This window comes from Balaenoptera acutorostrata, chromosome 2 (assembly GCF_949987535.1).
Source record: "Balaenoptera acutorostrata chromosome 2, mBalAcu1.1, whole genome shotgun sequence".
NCBI lineage: Eukaryota > Metazoa > Chordata > Mammalia > Artiodactyla > Balaenopteridae > Balaenoptera > Balaenoptera acutorostrata.
This window is the reverse complement of record NC_080065.1, coordinates 33,687,832-33,710,433: the sequence shown is the minus strand read 5'-3', so window position 1 is coordinate 33,710,433 and position 22,602 is coordinate 33,687,832. Positions and strand designations below refer to the sequence as shown.

The 22,602-nt window shown below is 35.1% G+C and overlaps 1 protein-coding gene across 5 annotated transcripts in view; it reads right to left on the bottom strand.

The window, feature by feature from the left end:
* Positions 1 to 22,602, bottom strand: part of NIPBL (NIPBL cohesin loading factor) — a 203,777-nt gene that overhangs the window by 8,543 nt on the left and 172,632 nt on the right. For all 5 annotated transcript variants that reach the window (XM_007192199.2, XM_057539730.1, XM_057539728.1 and 2 more), the window contains 12 exons: positions 21,376 to 21,512; positions 16,162 to 16,302; positions 15,946 to 16,039; positions 15,356 to 15,510; positions 14,805 to 14,895; positions 12,668 to 12,841; positions 12,099 to 12,289; positions 10,084 to 10,191; positions 9,399 to 9,599; positions 6,161 to 6,307; positions 4,221 to 4,495; positions 1,970 to 2,144 (listed from right to left, as the gene is read on the bottom strand). In XM_007192199.2, coding sequence (XP_007192261.2) covers positions 1,970 to 2,144; positions 4,221 to 4,495; positions 6,161 to 6,307; positions 9,399 to 9,599; positions 10,084 to 10,191; positions 12,099 to 12,289; positions 12,668 to 12,841; positions 14,805 to 14,895; positions 15,356 to 15,510; positions 15,946 to 16,039; positions 16,162 to 16,302; positions 21,376 to 21,512 — 1,889 coding nt within the window. The remainder of the gene's footprint in view (positions 1 to 1,969; positions 2,145 to 4,220; positions 4,496 to 6,160; positions 6,308 to 9,398; positions 9,600 to 10,083; positions 10,192 to 12,098; positions 12,290 to 12,667; positions 12,842 to 14,804; positions 14,896 to 15,355; positions 15,511 to 15,945; positions 16,040 to 16,161; positions 16,303 to 21,375; positions 21,513 to 22,602) is intronic.

The following is a 22,602-nucleotide window of genomic DNA, read 5'->3' as shown; positions in this document are numbered from 1 at the left end:
AGAGGCACATGAAAGGGTGTTCAACACTGCTAATGACTAGAGAAATGCAAATCAAAACTACAATGAGGGCTTCCCTGGTGGCGCAGTGGTTGAGAGTCTGCCTGCTAATGCAGGGCACACGGGTTCGAGCCCTGGTCTGGGAGGATCCCACATGCCGCGGAGCAACTGGGCCCGTGAGCCACAATTGCTGAGCCTGCGTGTCTGGAGCCTGTGCTCCGCAACGAGAGAGGCCGCGATAGTGAGAGGCCCGCGCACCGCGATGAAGAGTGGCCCCCACTTGCCACAACTGGAGAAAGCCCTCGCACAGAAACGAAGACCCAACACAGCCATAAATAAATAAATAAAAATAATTTAAAACTACAATGAGATATCACCTCACACCAGTCAAAACGGCTATCATCAAAAAATCTACAAACAATAAATGCTGGAGATGGTGTGGAGAGAAGGGAACCCTTCTACACTGTTGGTGGGAATATAAATGGATACAACCACTATGTAGAACAGTATGGAGGTTCCTTAAAAAACTAAAAATAGAGCTACCATGTGACCCTGCAATCCCACTCCTGGGCATATACTGAGAGAAAAACATGTTCCGAAAGGATACATGCACCCCAATGTTCACTGCAGCACTGTTTACAATAGCCAAGACATGGAAGCAACCTAAATGTCCATCAACAGAGGAATGGATAAACAAGATGTGGTACACATATACAATGGAATATTACTCAGCCATAAAAAAGAATGAAATAATGCCATTTGCAGCAACATGGATGGACCTAGAGATTGTCATACTGAGTGAAGTCAGACAGAGAAACAGAAATATCATATGATGTTGCTTTATGTGGAATCTAAAAAAAATGGTACAAATGAGCTTATTTACAAAACAGAAATGGACTCACAGACTTAGATAATGAACTTATGGCTACTGCGGGGGAAGGGTAGAGGGAATGGATAGTTAGGGAGTTTGGCACTGACATGTACACACTGCTATATTTAAAAAGGATAACCAACGAGGACCTACTGTATAGCACAGGGAACTCTGCTCAATGTTATGTGGCAGCCTGGATGGGAGGGGAGTCTGGGGGAGAATGGATACATGTATATGTATGGCTGAGTTGCTTTGCTGTGCACCTGAAACTATCACAACATTGTTAATTGGCTATACTCCAATACAAAATAAAAAGTTAAAAAAAAAATCTTTAAAAAACCCACCCAACTCCCCATTCCTGCCCCCCTCCCCCCGTAACTTCTGTTCTATTTTCTGACTCTCTGATTTTGCCTTTTTTTTTTTTTTTTTGGCTACACCACAGCTTGAGGGCTCTTAGTTCCCTGACCTGGGATTGAACCCGGGCCCTCGGCAGTGAAAGCGTGGAGTCCTAACCACTGGACTGCCAGGGAATTCCCTGAATTTGCCTATTCTTAAAGACACTTTAAAAGCACAATTTATACACTCACATACTTCTTAGGTGGGTCTATATGTAACAGATATACAAATACACACACACACACACACACACACACACACACACACGTACTGCTTCTGTAAGAATACATGAAAAAGTAGTAATATTGGTTGCCAGAAGGAAGAGGAATAGAATGGCTGAAGAGGGCAGGAGGATGACTTTTCATGGTTTTTCCTTTGATGAAATATAAACCATGTAATCCACTGAATTAAAAAAATACATATATGGGCACAGCTTTTCTCTAAAACTTGCCTAAAAACTTTGCTTTTCACTAAAATAAAGTTAGTGGTGGGCTGGTATTTCCTAAGAAAAAACAATTATAGTGCAGTGGGTGAAATGGGAAAGACAAGCTTAAAGTAACTCATTAAAACTACACAGACAAAAATAATGAGTGATGGGTCATGAAGCATACCTTCAATGAAAGGAGGTAGCTATCTCTCTCAAAGGAATTTACTTTTTTAAAAAGCCATTATCAAAATGAAATATATTTTGGTTTTACTACTCACATCTAGATACTGTTTTACTATACTCCTCTTCACATCTTCAGTGATTTTGGAATTAGCCATATCACTCCGCAGGAAGTCCAGTGTTTGTTTGGGATGAAAATGAACTCCTGTTTTTCGGTTTATCGCTTTATCATACACTTTTGCAGATTCAGATGGAGAGTATTTCTGAATTTTACTGTTTTGGAAAAACAAAACCATTAACTTAAAATTTTTTTAGGCATTTACATTTAAATTGATTCTAGTTAAATTTTATTTACTTATAATTAAACTTTTTGTCATACAGATTTTAACCAGTGAAATTGTATACAAAACAAATATAATTTAAAAAAGGGAAGTAAAGACACAAAATCAAAGATTAAAAAGAACAATATTCTCTTGTTTCTGTCAGTATTTGCCTTGGATAGAGGCATTATTTAAATGAAAGTAGTTTCTCATGTCTATTTTTTAGCACCATGATTGTGACTGTAGGACAGTTTTAATATAATTACTCAATACTACCTAACTGGTTTACCTCCTTCTACTGTTTTGTGCCCCAACTATTCATTCTCTAGAGTGACCAGAATTATTGCTTACAAACCTGTTTCACATTATTAACAACTCTGTTTCAAAATCTTTCCAACTCCTTAGCACTGCCCCAAGACTTTACAAGGTTTTAAATTATTCTGAATTACAGGCGTACCTTGGAGATGTTGCGGGTTTGGTTCCAGACCATCGTGATAAAGCAAATATTGCAATAAAGCAAACCACACGAATTTTTTTGTTTCCCAATGTGTATAAAAGTTACGTTTACACTATATTATAGTCTATTAAGTGTGTGACATCATTATGTCTAAAAACAACATACATATCTTAATTTAAAAATATTTTATTGCTAAAAAAATGCTATCATCTGAGCCTTCAGTGAATCGTAATCTTTTTGTAATAGCAACATCAGAGGTCACTACAAAATATAATAATAAAAAAATTTAAATACTGTCAGAATTACCAAAATGTGACACAGAGACACAAAGTGAACAAATGCTGTTGGAAAAATGGAGCCGACAGACTTGCTTGATGCAGGGTTGCCACAAACCTTCAATTTGCAAAAAATGCAGTATCTGCGAAGTGCAATAAAGCAAGGTATGCCTGTGGCTGCCAATATTTAACATCAAGATAGTTCTCATTAAAATCTGGATTATCTAGCTTCTCTTGAAAAGATGGAAGCTCTGGCCACATTGTTCCCACTCTCTTCCATGGCAACAAGCTGATGAACATCTGAATAATATCTAAACCCTTTAGAAGAAACATGTTCTTTTTATTTTGCCACTGACCTACCAGGTCTACTTATTTCATTATCTGTCCCTACGAACATGTGACTTCATAGGGTTTCAATGAACGTGAAAAATGTCCAAAATTCCATGGGTACAGGCAGAAAAGAGATACCTATAGTGATTGACGATGAGTAAAATTATAGGGCACTCTAAGTTATTAGTACTTTTCTATCACTTACTTGATAGTGTACATTAAAGACTGCTCGACTGTTAGAACTTAGCCTAGTTGGTCTGCATCTATTCTTCATTCATAGCTCTTTTTTTTTTTAAAATAAATTTATTTATTTTTGGCTGCATTAGGTCTTCATTGCTGCGCACGGACTTTCTCTAGCTGCGAGTGAGCAGGGGCTACTCTTCATTGCAGTGGGCGTGCTTATCATTGTGGTGGCTTCTCTTGTTGCAGAGCACAGGCTCCAGGCGCGCGGGCTTCAGTAGTTGTGGCATGCGGGCTCAGCAGTGGTGGCTTGCGGGCTCTAGAGCACAGGCTCAGTAGTTGTAGTGCACGGACTTACTTGCTACGCAGCATGTGGGATCTTCCTAGACCAGGGCTCGAACCCAAGTCCCCTGCATTGGCAGGCAGACTCTTAGGCACTGTGCCACCAGGGAAGTCCCCACAGCTCTTTAAAAACTTGAATTTGTTATCTATTTTTAAGGTTAGCCTAATTCTCTAATATCTTTTTAAGGATATTAAGGATTTAAGTCCTCTAATTTATAATTTATAATGCATCATCTCCAATTAGAGGAATAGTTTTCCTCTCTTCAATAAGAGAATGGACAAAGTATGGTAGAGTATACAACAAAATAGTATATAGCAATTAAAAGGAACAAACTTTTTTTAAAAGAGCATTTTTAATATTCAGCATGCAATCAAAACTGGGTTTCATGTTTGTTCATTATTTGAACACAGCAAGTTTTTTCTCTCACTGCTTATGCAACCTTACCTATCAGAAAATCCACAGAGATTCTTCAAATGTTGTTTTAACATCAGAAGCAATAAAATACCCTGGGAGACATTTGCAAACTCAATTAAAGGAGCTGAATTTTCTGGCAAACATTTCATCACTGAATTTATATCATCTTCTGAATCTGAATCTGAATCTGAATCTACACGTTTCCGTGACTTCCGAGGCCTGGAGACTTCTTCTTCACTCTCGCTTGACTCATTTTCCTTACCAGGAGATGATTTTCTCTCTTTCCTTTTGTCTTTTACCATAGACTGAAAAAAAGAGGAAATTATTCTGTCTGAAAAATAATAAAACAAAAATACCACTACAACTATACATATGCTCCATTTAACAGCTTCAAAAGTATCCTTATATTAATATTCTATATATTGAAACCCTCTGATTTTCCATGAACAACTGGGGATGTAACCCTTGGGGGGAAAAATTATGTTCCAAGACTAAATAAAATCCACTCCTTCAACCACTGTGCCACCCTCCCTAAACCATTCTGAAATATCATTCAAAGGGAAAGAATTTTCTTATAGGATAGTAATGAAAGATAAATTAGTTACAGAAGTAACAATTTGGTATACAGGTAAGCCATTATAGAGGAAAAGAAGTATTTATAATTTAACTGGGGAAAATATAATAGGCTTGAATTCCCCCAGCTTCTATCAAACTCTCCCTTTTAAGAACTTTTCAGCAAGATAATGTGCAACTTTCCTTAAATACTTAAATTCTGTTTTTTTGTACTTTATGAAACTGTTAGCTTTTAAAAAGAAAGTCAGCTGGTTTCAAGGTGGAAAAGACCAGATTACAAAGCAATATTCAAAATGTAACTGCTACGAAATAAAACAGGAGAAACAGATACAAGTGTATGTACAACAGTAAGTGAAGTAAAATAAGATAACATGATGGATCAAGTTCCTGGGAAATTATTAACCTCTCAAACTTTAATGTGCATATTAAACAACTAGAGATTTTGTTAAAAATGCAAACTCTGTTTCAGCAGGTCTAGGGTGGGGCCTGAGGTTCTGTAGGTCTAACAAGCTCTCAGGTGAGGCCAGTGCTACTGCTCTTGGTCCACACTTCAAGTAGCAAGGGTTTAGATACTTCTGTAATTCCAACCCTTAGGTATTAAAAAGATCTCCCTGATTTACGAGTTTGACCAGGCTGAGTTTTGAGCACGATATTGTAAAATGAGATATATACTTATATCATCAGGTACATGAAAATACTCCAATTAATTTACAAAGAATGTAAATTACTGAGTGCACCTACTATGTACCCAGGGCTATACCAGGTGCTTTTACAATGAAACTAATTATATTTCCTTCTTAAAAACCATGAAAGAAAAGATACAAAGTTTACAACAAAAAATTTAGTAAAGATTTTGGGCATATAATATGCCAACTCCATTATGATGCTGGTGTACAGGGATAAGGAAATCAATAGTATAAATTTTCTGTGTTTACTTGTAAGTAAGCTACTTGTATTTATTCTGTATTTCTTCAAGTGTACTACTATTATCTACAGCATTACCAGATTTATAAAATAGCAAAGTGTTTTAAAATGGGGTTTAAACAAATATATGAATGAACACCAAACACTTAAGGTTGATGCTTGAAGTGAGATAAATAAAGAAGTGGGATGGCTTATCAAGAGAACAATCCATGTGTGTGTGTGTGTGTGTGTGTGTGCGTATAAATTCCACCTAAATGATTTGGAATGAAATGGTTTTAAGATCTTTCTTAATGGAAATGAAATGGCAACCCACTTCCTCTCCCCAATTCAAGCACTACCTAGATTTCAGTTAAGTTTATTTAGAAAGATTTTATATACCTGTGAAAAGAATAAAAAGAACAATGAGAAACAAAACAGTGAAAATAGCATGCCTGTACTTTGAAAGATTAAGAATAGTAATGTGTGTAACTTACCTCCTTGAATGACTGCAGTAGGTTACTACCAGAAACTGAGAGTGTAATGTCTATATGATGCATTATAAACAACGGCTCTTCCTGTGTCTGGTATGGAAAACAGGCTAGATTGTCTGCTATATACAAGAGCATATTCACTTCTGTTTTCTGTAAATTTTAGAAAAAAAGGTACACATGTTTAGTGGATAATCTAGAAATCCATCACAAAAGCCTTTTTAGAAAAAATATTACAGGGCACTTTCACCTCAGTTAATGTTTCAGAAAGAGAGAGAGAGAGTTGGGGAGAGGGAGAGGGAAGGAAGAAGAAGGGAGGAGGTGGAACAGAAACGGATTTTACAGAATAATCTTAAACCCATTTTAAGAGATTTCATAATGACTTAAACCATGGTACCTTAAGAAGGGAAGGGGTGAACTTTTTTAGTGCACCCAAGTGGGAGTCCCTGAAGTTTTCTTATAGAGTATATAGAATCTTTATGATAAATCCATACCACATCAGAAAGTATACATATGAATTCATAATTATTTGTCATTGTGCCTCTAAAAGTTTAACCCATATGGAGATCAGTTACACACAGTTACTATTCTGCCTTCAAAAGTAAGTGGTAATTATAGTACTAATATGCGGGTTAAAAAAAAAATCAAAGTTCATGTACTCATAAAACAATTGTCAGTTTCCTATGTGTACATAATTTAGAATATCAGAGTCATTCTGACAGTGCTACCACAGTTTCACAAAAAACTCTAATGCTGGCAAATTATGGTTACTACTAGTTGTTTGCTTTAAAAGAAGTAACAAACTGAGATTTTCAGCATTTACATGATGATACAGAATATAAACAGAAAGACATACTAATATTTAAATTCCTTTAAAACATTTATAGCTTAAAAAAAATAGGCAATTAAAAAACACTCCTTCCTACCATCTCCCTTATCCTGCTGTCCAAACAACATAAAATACAGTATCAGCAGTAGTAATAACAAAAATCCCATAGGACAGATGGAATGAACTTGCTATTAGTATTCATGAGACCCCCACGTTATTTTTTATTTTTAAATATGTATCAATACCTACATGTTAAAGTTAGAAAAATACAGACAAGCCACCCTCCTCTCCTTCCTGAAACCTTCTTCCTTAGTTTTCTCTTCCTAGCTCTTTGACTATTCCTCTTCTATCTCCTTCTCAAACCAACTCCTTTTCAAACTGCTTTTAGCAACATTCTGTTCTTTTAGGTGCTCAGGACAAAAATATTTCAGTTATCCTTTGACTATTCTCACAGACTCTCATTTAATTTATTCTTTCCTCACAACGTTTCTTCTTTCCTTTCCTACTGTCCATTCTTTTCTTTCCAACTTTCATCGTAACAGGTCAATCCCTTATTACCTTCAATGTGAACACAATGCTAAAAAATCTGTGTTCCTAAAATGCTCTTTGTCACCTGTCCTCATCACTGAATTTAGCACGTTCAACAGTTTTCCACTGTCTACAAGATCCTCCATTAACCATGCCTCATTATGATCTTGCTGCTCCAGGTAAATAACATCTATTCATTATTTCCCACACATTCTTTTTTTAAAAAAATATTTATTTATTTATTATTTATTTATGTTGGCTGCACCAGTCTTAGCTGTGGCATGTGGGATCTTCGCTGCGGCATGAGGGATCCTTAGTTGCAGCATGTGGGATCCTTAGTTGCGGCATGCATGCAGGATCCAGTTCCCCCACCAGGGATTGAACCCAGGCCCCCTGCATAGGGAGCATGGAGTCCCACCCACTGGACCACCAGGGAAGTCCCTCCCACACATTTCTTATCTTTGTACCTTTATTCATGTTTTTACACCTGCCCTGCCTTAAGAGTAGATCCATCTTATCACCTAGGCCTTCAGTGATTTGTTCCTCCTCTGACATCCACTGTATTATGAGAGCTGGATTTCCAGTTTAGCATTTCACATGCTGAGGTGACAGAGCATCCAGCTAATGATATATAGCAGGCAATGAAACCACGTAGGAATGAAGCTCAGAAAGGAGATAAAGACCATGGCAGTATTGATACAAACCACCTGGGACTCAGACTATGCTAATCTTAACTGTTAGTTCCTTTATTTAGTGTCCTATCCCTCCAACTGGAGGTTAAGATCCAATGAGGAAAAGAGCACTATATCATACCATTTTGTACTCCTATCTAAATATCTTACACACAATGAAAGCTTAATACTGATGACAGCCCTGATGATGACTAAATTATAGTCCAAGTATTTCTAAAATAGAAGTTTGTTATATTTATTTGTTAGATAATATATCCAAAAATTTCATGTTGTACTTTAAAAGAAGAGGTCTAATAAGACATCTACATTCTGGTAATTTTAATTTTACTTTATTGAAAAAATCTGGTGTTGGAACAGCAACAAAGTCAAGCTATCAAGTGATTAAAATAAGAAAAAAATATTTCTTTTTTTTTCTTTTTAAAGCTTTACACAATACACTAATTGGTAAGCTCTACTTTGTAAGATACCACATCTGTCCCATTTACTATTTTATCTTCATCTCCTAGCACAATGCTACCATAACGCAAATAGATGCTGAATAAATATTGATATAAAATGAATGAAAAAATTAAGAGATAAGCTTAAAGAACAGGATGTTTTATTTTCTTGCCTTATGGTCCTGTCCAATGCAACTTGTGCAAAAGCCCCCTGAAGGGTCAAAATTGTAATTACACAAAAGTGGGCTCTTCATTAAAGGAGGTCAGGTTGAACAACCAGGGATCTCAGCAGCCAAAACCCTAGAATAGTTACTCTAACAGCATTCGAGTCTGACAGAAACAAGCGAAATTTCACTCTATCTATCTATCTATCTATCTATCTATCTATCTATCTATCTATCTATGTAATCTATCCCTGGAAGTGATAGTTTAGTAACGTAGCTTATTTAAAGGTATGCTTAAAGGAATTGCTATCAAAGTTTATAAGACACTCAGTATGGAAATATAATTATACACAATTATACTTTATCCCACAATTATACTTTATCCCTCATTGTGTTTATTCTCATGCAAAATTTCCCCTTCAGTTTTGACTGTATGTATATCAAAGTCTTACAATTAACATAGACCTAAATAAACACATTTAAGATAGCCTCTATTATTTACTAAAATGGTAATATTTTTAAAATGTTGACTACTTTAGGCATAAAATTTATATAATACTTATTTTCTTAAAATAATAAGTTTTTAATACTTACTGCTGTGTCATCAAACAGGTTGAGTAAAGAAATTAGAAAGGCTCGTCTGTGTTGGCGGTTTCCACGGATCATGGAGTAAAGGTGTGAACACAAAGCACTAGAGGACTCATCTTGTCTGAAACCTCTTACAGGATCTTTTAGGCATGTATTGATTGCCTGTTGTACCTGGTAAGACATCTTCATACCAGCCACTGCTTTCATCTGAAATCAATAAAAGCCTTATTTTTGTCACAGAAATTAGAAGAGTCAAATTAAAAATATAATTTTGAGCATTATAGTTTGAGGCAAACTTCATTATTTGGTTTTCTTTAAAATAATAAAAATCATAGAATGCAAGTGCTGGAAGGAATACTGCAGATCATCTACTGCAATCTGCTCATTTTATAGAAGAAACAAATGGAGCCCCAGAAGAGCCATCACTGCCAAGATACACAGTAGGGACTAGAACCCATGCATCCTGATTTTTATCAAGCGTGCGTGCTGTACTGTTACCTCTAGCTCAATCTTAAGAGTTAATTTTAAACTAGAGTAAACACACTGGGGGACAAACTTAGTTGCATGTTTAGAAGTAACTACTAAGCAAAATATTTTATTCTAATATGAATCTGAGCAGGACATTTGTTAAAGAAATGGTTTACCAAAGAACGATGTTTAAATTTAGGTTGCACAATTTAAAAATACATACATGAATGAATCCAGCATATTTTTTGTCTATTTCCACAAGCTGCTGATCAGCCTTGTTCCGCATAGCTGGTTCTGGGTCTGTGCCCATAGCAATTAAATATGGTACACACTGGAAATAAAAATAAAGAATTCATAAGACATCACCGTAGTAAAAGCTCTATATGTATCTTGACATATGTTAAAACTTGCTATATATCTGGGACATACGAATTTAGCTTTATAGGCCTTCCTATAAATGCCATGGTTTAGTGTTTTTTAAAAAACTATTAATCTTCCCTTAAATCTTTCCCTTAAAGCAAAAAAGCACTGGAGTATCAGCAAGAAAATGATGTGGTGAAATTTAAGCAATTTCAGTGTGATTTTAAGGTTCTTTAAAACTAAAGGGCTCCCAGACTAAGAATATCCATTTAAGATTATGATATATACTACAAATGTATAATTCAATAATTTTTCAAGCCTGACTGTATTTTCTATGTAAAGATAATAGAGGGGGAAAAAGTAATTTGCCTTCCATACTCAAAACTAGAAAAATATAAATTTTTTCTCACAAAGTTGATTTTAAATATGGTTTCAATGGTCAGACAGTTGGATAGCTAGTAATTTGGTAACAGCCATACTCATTGTACACTTCTAAAAGTGAGGAAACACCACTACTATGTTAAGTGAATCTGAATTAGATAGAGGTGAGGAGGTCAGAAAAACAACAACAAACAAAAAACAACTTAAAAAAAGTAGACACAGCACTAACTGAAATGGGTCATCACGAATTAAATCCTGAATTGGGGTGGGGTGGGGGGGAGAAGTCCACAAAGAATATTATTAGCTTAACTTAGAAAATATGAAAATGAACTATATATTAGATAATATTGTATCAATGTTAAATTTCCTGAATTTGATGACTGCATTATGATTTTGTAAGAGAATGTCCTTGTTCTTAAAAAAATATACGCTGAAGTGTTTAGAGGTAAAGAATCATGATATCTGAAACTTACTATCAAATGGTTTGGAAAAAAGTGTACATATGAAGAGAGAGAGAAAGCAAATGTGGCAAAATGTTAACAAATGGTGAAATATAGATGAAGAGTATAAAGAAGTTTATTGTACCACTCTTGCAATTTTTTTTATAATTGTAAAGTTTAAAAGAAAAGCTTAAAAAAAGAAGATATAATAAAAGCACAACCACCTGAGACCATTTAGAATACCAGCAAAGAGCCCTAAGTATCTAAAAAATTCAAGAGTATCAACATAGTACTGTACACTTTATTAAGTAAGCTTGCCCTGAATCATGAAGAATAGGCTAAATACGCATTACTGTGTTTTGTTTCAGGACACAGGGAAGAACACAGCATAACAACATAGAGCATACTTTAGAAAAGTTCCAAAATAAAAATCTTGAGGGTACAGGCTTTGGTTATCTAACAAATTTACTTCTGCCCCCTATGGCACTCTCCTGAACATGTCAGATGGTGAACACTACAACATGAGAATTAGCTGCCAATCCCTTGTAGTACTAATATGTCTTGAGTACATCATCTAGTCTACACATTGGTGTTTTGAAGTGTTGGGTACTTGATATTACTTCCAATTAAAGATGAAGGAACTGAGTTCAGATTATATAGGTTATTTTTCTGTGGACTAAAATCCACCCTGTTTAAGATAGATTATACTCTTAACCCCAGTTACATTACATATTTGACATTACATACTGTTGGTTCTTAGAGATAAGAGTCAATGTCAATTAAAACATATCTATCATTTCAGAAGAAATAATTCGGAGTACGTATTCTACAAATATAAATTGGAAGTTTGTTTAATAGAGACGTTATGAACATATGGGTATTTTGCAGTAAAGACAACCTAAAAGATGGACTAAAACTTGGATTCTTAAGAGTTTGGGACAAAAAAAACCCTCACCAACTAAGGAATAAAGAACTACTTATTTTCTAATCACCATGTCTTCAAATGGCAACAAATTTGGCTCTTTTGCTAAGTGCCGCTGCTATAAAACATACTTACCTGAACTGGATGAATAAGACCTTGGTTTAGAGTCAATGCAATGACATTTAGGGCAAAGTGGCGTACACTTGACTGGGTGTGAAAAAACGCCTCGAGCACCTGTTTGAGGTAAAGCTGCATGATGGAACTACTCATCCCTGAGGAAACATCACCCATTTCTTTTAAATCTTCCTGTTTTGCAACCTTCTTCCCTACAAAAGGAAGTAAACACACTAAGAACATGTATATTAACTTTACTAAATACTCTAAATTAGGCCACAACCAAAAGCACAAAATGTTATAGCTGGCCCAATGGTTCTCAATTTTTTTTTTTTTTTTGGTGGGGGGTCTGTTAGAGACTCCTTTGAGAACCTGATGAGAACTATAATCTCTCTCCCTCCATCAAAATGTTAACATCTGCACATATATTAAATTTTATGAACTACTTTAGGGAGTTTATGAAGGATTCTTCTTTAACTGAACTCCTTTATCTAATAGATACGGAATTTTAGGTATCTGGATTAAAAAAGAGTCATAGGGTATGCTAACTGCAGCTACACTGTGCATTTTGAAAGTATGTTTTTACTTACAGTCTCTATCTGCCTGCTGCATACGTGTATCTTCTTCTTGTAGGTAGGTCTGGAGGTTTTTTAACACCTGTATTTTTAAATTTACTGAGGAGTTTTTATCAGATAAAATATTATTGTATAGATTTTTCACCTCTTGCTCAAACATTAGACTTGGATGCTGAATAAAGGCAAATCCTAAAGAAGAGAGAAAACAAAAATTCTCTTGATATATTCATATTAAAATTAAATATAACATTTAATGAAAATGTTGATAAATTATATAAACAGCTCCTTATTTCAAAAATTAAAACTTAAAATGACTGGAAGAATATGCTGGTGGCCTTACCTAGAGAAGTATTAGAGCAGGTACTTCTTTCCCCATGAATTAAAAACAAGAAATTGCATTTCAAAGGAGAATTTCACACAAGAGGAAACCTTGAGGAGGGAGCAGGGCCTAGTGGCTAGGGGAGTGGATTAGGAGTCAGGAGTCTTGGGTTCTATTCCTGGCTCCACCACTGACTTGTAGTGTGACCTTAGGTGAGTCACATAATATCTCTGTGCCTCAATTCTCCATCTGTAAAATGGGGACAATAATATTTACCACCCACCTACCTCAATGGGATATTTTCAGGATTTAAGAGGTAATGTCTGCAAACATTTTTTAGATCCCTAGCAGAAGGTACTACCTTGGAGCTATTAAATATATATATATTGAAATATATTCATTTGATGAAATGGAATAATTCTAAAATGAAGCTTAAAATCTTCTATTTATTTCTCATATATCATTATAATTGAAGCCACAATGCTGAATTCTACAACCACAAGTTAATAAGCAGCAAAATAATATTGTCCATGTTTATGTGTACAAAATGCTTATTTATGTGAGATAAAATGAAGATCCTTGATGATAGCAAGTATTATGGATGCCAAATAACAAACTAAATTCAAAGCATAGAGTGATCAGATAACTAGCCCAAGGTGACACAGGATAACTATGGCCCAGGCAAGATGTCTTTTATTAACTAGTCTAAAGGCACTATTTTCTGGATAGTGCTGCAAGTTAAAATTTACACTCTTTGTTCTCTGAATTAGATGTAACACTATTAGTTTTTGCCACTTTATAGAATGTATGTCCAGATTGAATATTCAAAGGTATACATTTGACTTAAAAGATAATACTCTATCAATATAACTCTCTAGTAAGTGATATCTGAATTTTTACTATATTTGCTATATGTAATTTTCTGAAAGAGATGAAGGAATAAGATATTAAGATTTAAATTTATTTAAAGAAATCAGTAAACATTTAATGAAGTTTGGGTGACTTAGAAATATCAGCAACTGTCCATGCATATTAAATTATAAACCTTGCTAATGCTGCCAAAATAAAATTTCTAAATAAGTTGTTAACCTTACTGAGTAGCATTACATGTATTTGTACAAAACAAAACAAACAACAACAACACAAAAACCTGGAGAGAGTGCTCTTCTACTAATTTTTTTACAGTGCATTCAATTCAGGTACTTTAATTCTATCCTTCTCATATTTCTCCCATATACCAATATCTTTCCAGATTAGCCACAAAGACCTAACCTTCTGCAAAGACATGTATTTATTACATCAATGCTCCCTGAACAATAATACAGGAAAAGTATACATCCAAATTGTTCCTGTGGGGCTGTTTACCCTGTGCTTCTATATAAATAAAAGTTTGGGTAGACTGCCCATTGTTTTCACTTTAGAAGAGGCAGACACATATAATGACAAAACTTTGCAAAGAAAAAGAACAATTTAAAAAATACGCAACAGCACAAATTCTTCTATATCACCTTTCTTTATTAAAGTATTTTAATGAATGTTTTTATGAAACCCTATGAATTAGGGGTAGAAGAATGTATTGTCATCTCTATTTTACTAATGAGGAAACTGACAAATAGAAGTTACATGACTTGCTCAAAGTCACCCAGGAAGTCACTGGATGAACCAATAATGGAACCCAGTTGTTTTAATCCCCAGACTTATATTCGAGATATCAGATCCTACTTTAAACAAAAACATACTTAAATAACTCACCAGTTTAAATTCACAACATTTTAAAATTTGCTCAACCTCTCAAACAACTAAAAAATATGAAGAAATTTAGACTTATCTTACCTAGACCAATGATAGCTTTTGTTTGTACTTCTTCATCTGAATGCTTTGTAAAATACATCAATAGTTCAAGTACCTTATCCTTTATGTTAACCTAAGGGGGAAAAAAACCATGTTAAAGTATATAAGGAAGAGTTAACTTAAATCGGTTTTCAACTATAAAGGAAAAAAATACCTAAAAGCAAACAATGAGAACTTCCACATGTGAACTTTACTAAAGAATAATTCACCAATACATTTATAAATCCATGAATTTTAGAACAGTGGCATTCATTGAGAATGTTAAAAAAATGAACTGCTGCTGACATAAACAGTGTGCCTACTAACACAAAGCTGATATAACTTGTGTAAACTTATCTTATTAGGACCGGTAACAAACAGTTCATGGATCAGAAGCCAGTCTGAGGGCCATGTTTTGAGTAGCACTGTTTCAGAATTAAACCAGACTACCCTAATGCCGCCTTCATCCTGAGTCATTATAGTCATTTTCAACACCCAGGGTCACACAGTTCTGTTTTTAAAGCATACTAAATAATTAATATTAGGATCTTTACCTTACTGTTGCCTTTAAAATCTTCCAGATCAAAATCAAAATGCCGACATAGTGCTCCAACAGTGAAAAGGGATCTAAGAAGTGCTGGTTTGTTTGTGAGCAGTGAAGTGTTATTTGGGTCCTCTTGGTGCTGACTTTTTAATTTTGAAATGGCACCTAATAAAATAAGTAATATTTATTTATAACAAACCCTCTATCCTTAAATTGTTGTGTTCAAACAATTACTGCTAATAAATTAAAATTAAATTTTACTAACGGCTCTTAAGTATTAAACGTCTAGAAATATAAGGGCATTCCATTGAGCCTAAAAGAATTAATGTAAGAAAAAAATATTTAAATTTTATTTTACATAGTAGGCAAAAAACTTACCAACATTTACTTATGAGGAGACAAATTTCTGAAGTAATCATACTGGGTTATTAAGGGAATATAAAAGATACCAGAAAATATTGCTTCTGAGAGTGGACCGGAGAGGACAATCACACCTCTTATAATTCCCTTGATACTACCTTTTATCAGATGTGTTAAAAAGGAACTGTATACACTGCAGGATCTAGCAGAATAATTTTAAAGCCCAGGCACTGAACTTACCATAGTATCTATTGAAACAGGCCCACACAAATTTAAAATTTTGTGTCACTTTATTTACAACTGCCCCAAGACAGCTTACACAATGTTGCACTACCTAAAAGAGAGAAAATGTTACTGTTTAGACAAAAGTTAAAGACAAAGGTAAAAATACAAGATTAAGTTATCATTTGTGAATTATGTACTGATCAACACAGAGATGGTAAAGGGAATGCTTACAGTCATGCCATATTTGATGATAAGCTTCATTAGATCTTCTTCAATAGTGGCAAGGAAAGTTTCACTTGGATGCTCCATCAGTGGTACAACCAGCTCTAGGATTTTCGCAACATTGCAGATAACCATGAAATCATTTTGTGTCTATAAGGATAAAATTAGTGCTTTATGAATAACAAAATCTGAAAACAAACTATATACAGCTTTATGTAGTTGGGAGGTTTGGTATTATTTATATATATATGTATATTTATATAAAGCTTTTTTTCAAAAAAAAACATTATTAGAAAAGAACTTCTTTAAAGAATGAAGGGAAGAAAAGCAGATAGTGACAGGAACCTGGATTCTAGCTCTGTCACTAACTTACCATGTGATCTTTGGGTCACTTATTCACAATGCTACAGTTACTCTTTTTCTTCCTAAAATGCACTGTCAATTCTGAACAATGGTGTTTAACAGAGTATTTTACCAAGACTGGTATCATTTTCAAGATTAGTATTTTTCAAACTAGGGTATGTTAACTCAGTAGTTCTCAACTGAGGGTGACTTTGCCCCCCAATGGATATTTGGCAATATATGGAGACACTTTTGGTTGTCACAACAGGGGCATGGGGGTGCTACTGGCATCTGGTGGATTGAGGCCAAGGGTACTGCCAAAAATCCTACAATGCTCAGAATAGCTCTTGACAACAAAGAATAATCTGGCCCTAAATGTCAACAGTGCTGAGGTTGAGAAGCCCTGTGTTAACCCTTCTCATGATAGATGAAAATGTGGAATCCCAGAACTAGGTATAAGGCTCCTTTATTTTAAAATTTAAAATATTATAGTACAATTTTTCTTAATTTTAAAAGTTTTAAAGCTGATTAAAAACTAAGCGGTTTAAAAAATAGGTAGAACATTAAGAAATGAAAAAACTGGGGCTTCCCTGGTGGCGCAGTGGTTGAGAATCTGCCTGCTAGTGCAGGGGACACAGGTTCGAGCCCTGGTATGGGAGGATCCCACATGCCGCGGAGCAATTAAGCCCGTGAGCCACAACTACTGAGCCTGCGTGTCTAGAGCCTGTGCTCCGCAACAAGAGAGGCTGCGATAGTGAGAGGCCCGCGCACCGTGATGAAGAGTGGCCCCCGCTTGCCACAACTAGAGAAAGCCCGCATGCAGCAACGAAGACCCAACACAGCCAAAAATAAATAATAAATTAAAAAAAAAAAAAAAAGAAATGAAAAAACCAAAAAACAAAGGGGACTTCCCTAGCGGTCCAGTGGTTAAGACTGTGCTTCACTGCAGGGGGCGCAGGCTTGATCCCTAGTTGGGGAACTAAGATCCCACGTGCCAGGCGGCACAGCCACATAAAACATCTTAAAAATAAATAAATAAAGTAAAAGCTAGTGATTTTAAAAAAAAAGGTATTAAAGGATTTACAGTAAAAAGTCTCTTTCCTACCCCTGTCCTCCAGTCACCCAGTGGTGTCCCTGCCCATAGGCAACTAAAGTTACTAGTTCTTTCTTTCCTTTCCTTTCCTCTTCTCTCCCTTCCTTCCTTCCTCTTTCTTTCTTTTTTTTTTTTTTAATATTTTATTCAAATCACATTTATTTAAATTTATTTATTTATTTATTTATGGCTGTGTTGGGTCTTCGTTTCTGTGCGAGGGCTCTCTCCAGTTGCGGCAAGCGGGGGCCACTCCTCATCGCGGTGCACGGGCCTCTCACTATCGCGGCCTCTCTTGTTGCGGGGCACAGGCTCCAGACGCTCGGGCTCAGTAATTGTGGCTCACGGGCGTAGTCGCTCCGCGGCATGTGGGATCTTCCCAGACCAGGGCTCGAACCCGTGTCCCCTGCATTGGCAGGCAGATTCTCAACCACTGCGCCACCAGGGAAGCCCCCTCTTTCTTTCTTGACTAAGGTTTTAACATATGTTTTTTTATCTAGCCAAGTTATCATTCCTTATTCTTTTTTTTTTTTTAAAGATTTATTATTTATTTATTTTTGGCTGTGTCGGGTCTTAGTTGTGGCATGCAGGATCTTCGTTGAGGCAGGCAGGATCTTTCACTGCGGTGCGCGGGCTTCTCTCTAGTTGTAGTGTGTGGGTTTTCTCTTCTCGAGTTGTGGCGCGCAGATTCCAGGGTGCGTGGGCTCTGTAGTTGTGGCGTGTGGGCTCTGTAGTTTGTGGCATGCAGACTCAGTAGTTGTGGCACGTGGGCTTAGTTGCCCTGTGGCAATGTGGGATATTAGTTCCCTGCCCAGGGACTGAACCCGCATCCCCGGCATTGTAAGGCAGATTCTTTACCACTGGACCACCAGGGAAGTCCCTCAGTCCTTATTCTTAGCTCAACAGGTTTTTGACACTCATTTTGAACTCTTTGAGCTTATTATTACCTCACTGGTTAAAAACTTTCTGACCTTACATTCATCCTTCCTTTCAGGATACACACAGGATTAAATAAAAAAATAGGCTAAGATGAATATTTTTTTTTTCTAAGTAACATAGATGTCCTATTGTTCCCTGCCATCTCCCACTCCCACCTCCTTTAAGCAACAGGGGATGAGTTAAAGTGGGTGCAGGGATAAATTAGTTTTTGTCAAGTAAGATAAATTCATTTGATAATCACTGCCGAAATTTTACTTAAAAATATGTAGTAAAAATTTTTTGAAACATAACTGGCTTGAAAAATCAAGTAAATGAAGTATCTTAAATTCTAGAAGGAATATTTAAATGAAGACGTAAATCATGAACGAAAAGAGCTGTAGAATGTAAGAAATATTTGAAATGAATATACATAAGATAGTTCAGTATCTCAAACATTTAAAGAGTTTTCAAAAAGAGGTCCACAATTCAAAGGTAAAATGGGCAAATGATAAGAACAGTCAAATCACAGAAAATCAAGTCCAATTGGTTAATATCATAAAAAAGATGCTCAACCTTCTTAGAAATCAGGGAAGGGAAACTGAAGCAACAATGAACTAACTATATTCTTTTACACCTGTTAGACTGGCAAAGAGTACAAAAATGACGCAGATTGTCATTTACTGGTTTCCAAAGAGGCTGTGAAACATGTCCACCAGCAATCTGGAAAGATCTATTCAAAACCAAAACCAAAACTAAAAAAAATTCCTTCAATCTGGGAAGTTAATTCTTCAGAATCTATCCCAAAGGAAAAAAAGCACCAGTATTTAAAAGTATATGAATAGGAATGATTATTAAGGAATTGTTTGTAGTGGCTATCAATAGGAAACAATGTAAATAAATACCTGCCAAGATGGGAAATGGTTAAATAAATCACAGGACGTCCATAAGATGAATAGTATGTAGCCATTCAAAAGGATGAATTAAACATATATCAGTTGTTTTGAGATTAGTAAAAATGCCTAACAGATATGTATATAACATGACCTGATTTTTTAAAAATGTGGTCAACCATTTGTATATTTGTCTATGTGTGCCTGCAATTATAGAAACATGGATAAAGTGGCAAGGATATTCCAGATTGCTTATCTTGAGAAGAGGAGGAATAAAGATGGGGGTAGGATATAAAAAACAAAAAAAAATTTAAAATGTGTCTATTATATTTATGAGATGGCCTTATTTATATAAAACTTTATATTGGTGTATATATAAAAATATGTATATATGCATAACAAATTATACAAAACGTTTTCAAAGTAACCTTGCTTTAAAAAAATATTGACTGAAACGAGGATAATTTATAAAGGTTCCATTATAGTTCAGATTCTAGAGGCAAGCCATGGTGTTGAATTCTAGTTTTGGGACTTGTTAGCTGTGTGACACTGGGCAAGTTAGTTATATTCTCTAAGCTTTTGTTTCCTTATCTGTAAAACGGAGATAATAACGGTACCGACTTCACAATGTAAATGAGATAATGTATGTAAAATTCTTCACAGCGTTTGGCACTGCGCTCAATAAATATTATCTATTATTATTAGCCACAGATTACCTATTAATCAGTTTATTTCTGGATCTAACACCAAGATCTAAGCCTTAAAGGTAGAATTAAATGTTGTCTTAACTGTTGTTTTCAGAAGTACTATATATTGGTTTTTTTTTTAAAATAAATTTATTTATTTAATTTTATTTTTGACTGCATTGGGTCTTCGTTGCTGCGCATGAGCTTTCTTTAGTTGTGGCTAGCAGGGGCTACTCTTCACTGCGATGTGTGGGCTTCTCATTGCGGTGGCTTCTCTTGTTGCGAAGCACGGGTTCTAGGCACGCAGGCTCAGTAGTTGTGGCTCGCGGGCTCTAGAGCTCAGGCTCAGTAGTTGTGGCGCACGGGCTTAGTTGCTCCGCGGCATGTGGGATCTTCCCAGACCAGGGCTCGAACCCATGTCCCCTACATTGGCAGGTGGATTCTTAACCACTGCGCCACCAGGGAAGCCCTATATATTGTTTTATATGTTGTTTTTAATGCATTTATCTTCTGGAACTTTCCTCAGTCTTTAAAATTTGTCAGGACATCCTGAAGATTTTCACCTAGAATTTGTTTATTTAGATCACCAAAAAAACCTGACCATGGCAAGAAAACAAATTTAGTAAACAGTTCAAATTAGCTCCTTAGGAACACTGAGAACATAGTAAGTAAAAAACTATTTACATTTATAGGTTTTTAGAGTATTTTAAAATTTAGTGTTATAATAAGCCACTTAACTCACCACGCTGTCATGTTAAGTTGCTAGATTATCTTACTGAAGCAATATTTAATCTTCACATTTGATTTTAGGAAAACATAGTATGTGTAATATTAACTTAAAATAACAGCCTAGCATCTCTGATGATCCTATGTCTTCCATATTCAATATATTGATATGTTATAAAAATAAATAAAATATATCAAAAATGACAAATGAAAAGCAAAATCAGAATCCAAAAGACGGTAAATTTCTCAGTGACAGGAACTCTGTCTCATTCACCTTTTAAGTCCTAACAATAATTACAACGTTTATTAAGCATTACTGAGGATTTAGCTTGAGGAGTTCACAAAGAAATGGGACTTGAACTTTATTTATAATACCTCAGAAAAATGATGTTTGTAGATAACTGGCCACAAATATTAGAACATACATTTGAGTACATAACCCAGTTGATCTGTCAGTGAAAATGACTGTCATCTATCAGTGAAAATGTGGATGACACAATGTGAATTCTAAATTTAAAATATTTAGTACATGGTTTATATAAGAGAAAAATAGGACAGCTCTAATACTTACACTACATTTAGTGGTAAGATATGGTTGCATAGTCATGGCATGTTTAACCATGAGCTGGGGTCTTATTTTGCTGAATAAGAACAAAGTGGTTATGCAAGCTACCAATCTTCCAGAATTCACACCTTTATTGTCAGAGTCTGGAAAAACAAACAGAGAAATAAGACACTAAAATATGACAAGGCAGTGGAAATTATACAGAATATTATTTAAATTACTCAATACTATCCCCTGAATAGATTCAGTACACGCCTGAATACAACAGATTAGCATTTCCTATGATGCTAGACTTCCTGCATTTCATTTTTTCTTTGTTATATAGTATTACATATATTAAGGATAAAGGACAAAGAGGCTGCACTGGGGAAGGCAAGTTTTACACTGAGGGGAGTAGGACTGAAGTTAAAAAGTAGAATGAAAGTTGGGAAGTTTAGAGATGGAATTTTCAGAATAAACATGGTGTTGATTATATCTAAAACTGGATGGAAATGAGTATGGGAAAGAAAATTAGCAAAGGAGGACAAAGACAATTTAGCTGAGGTGATACTGTGTTTAAGGGTATTGGGGAAAAAAAGAGATGCTGCTGTGGTAGAAGAATATTAGAAGACAGGAATGATAAGAAGGTGGACCAGTGCTATATTAGAAAAGTAAACAAAATGCTGTTCAGGTGAGAGGAAAATGTTGCTAGTTAGGAGATAAAATGTTTCTTGGTTCTCAGGAGTTTTTAGAGGAGATTAGAAACTTTTTAACATTAAGTGACAACAGTATCACCCTTAAAATCTAGGATAGGGAAAAGTAGGGGAAACAACAAAATATACAAAGAAAAAGAGGTAAACATGGAAAATGAAAAAAAAAATTAAAGAAAAAAAACTGCAATAAAAATATAAAGAATATCAACAATTTTACCATAAATGATACCTCTGTATAGAGGCAACTGGCCCCAATTCTGAAAACTGACTGAGGCTGACTATTGTTCCTCATTAACGTACATTAGGGGATGGGAAATAATGTTAGTCTTGTGTGCTTTTAAGCAATAGATATCAATTATGACTTTTATAGTTTTATATAATTATTTATATTTTCATTAACTTCAATTTTGTGACTGATAGTGTGATAAGTAATATAAAATATTAAATATTTAAGGAATTTCTCAATTAAAAAAATATTAACAGCTTTCTAGGTCAAGATTAAGCACATTTTATATAATAATTATAAATGATATTAGGTATA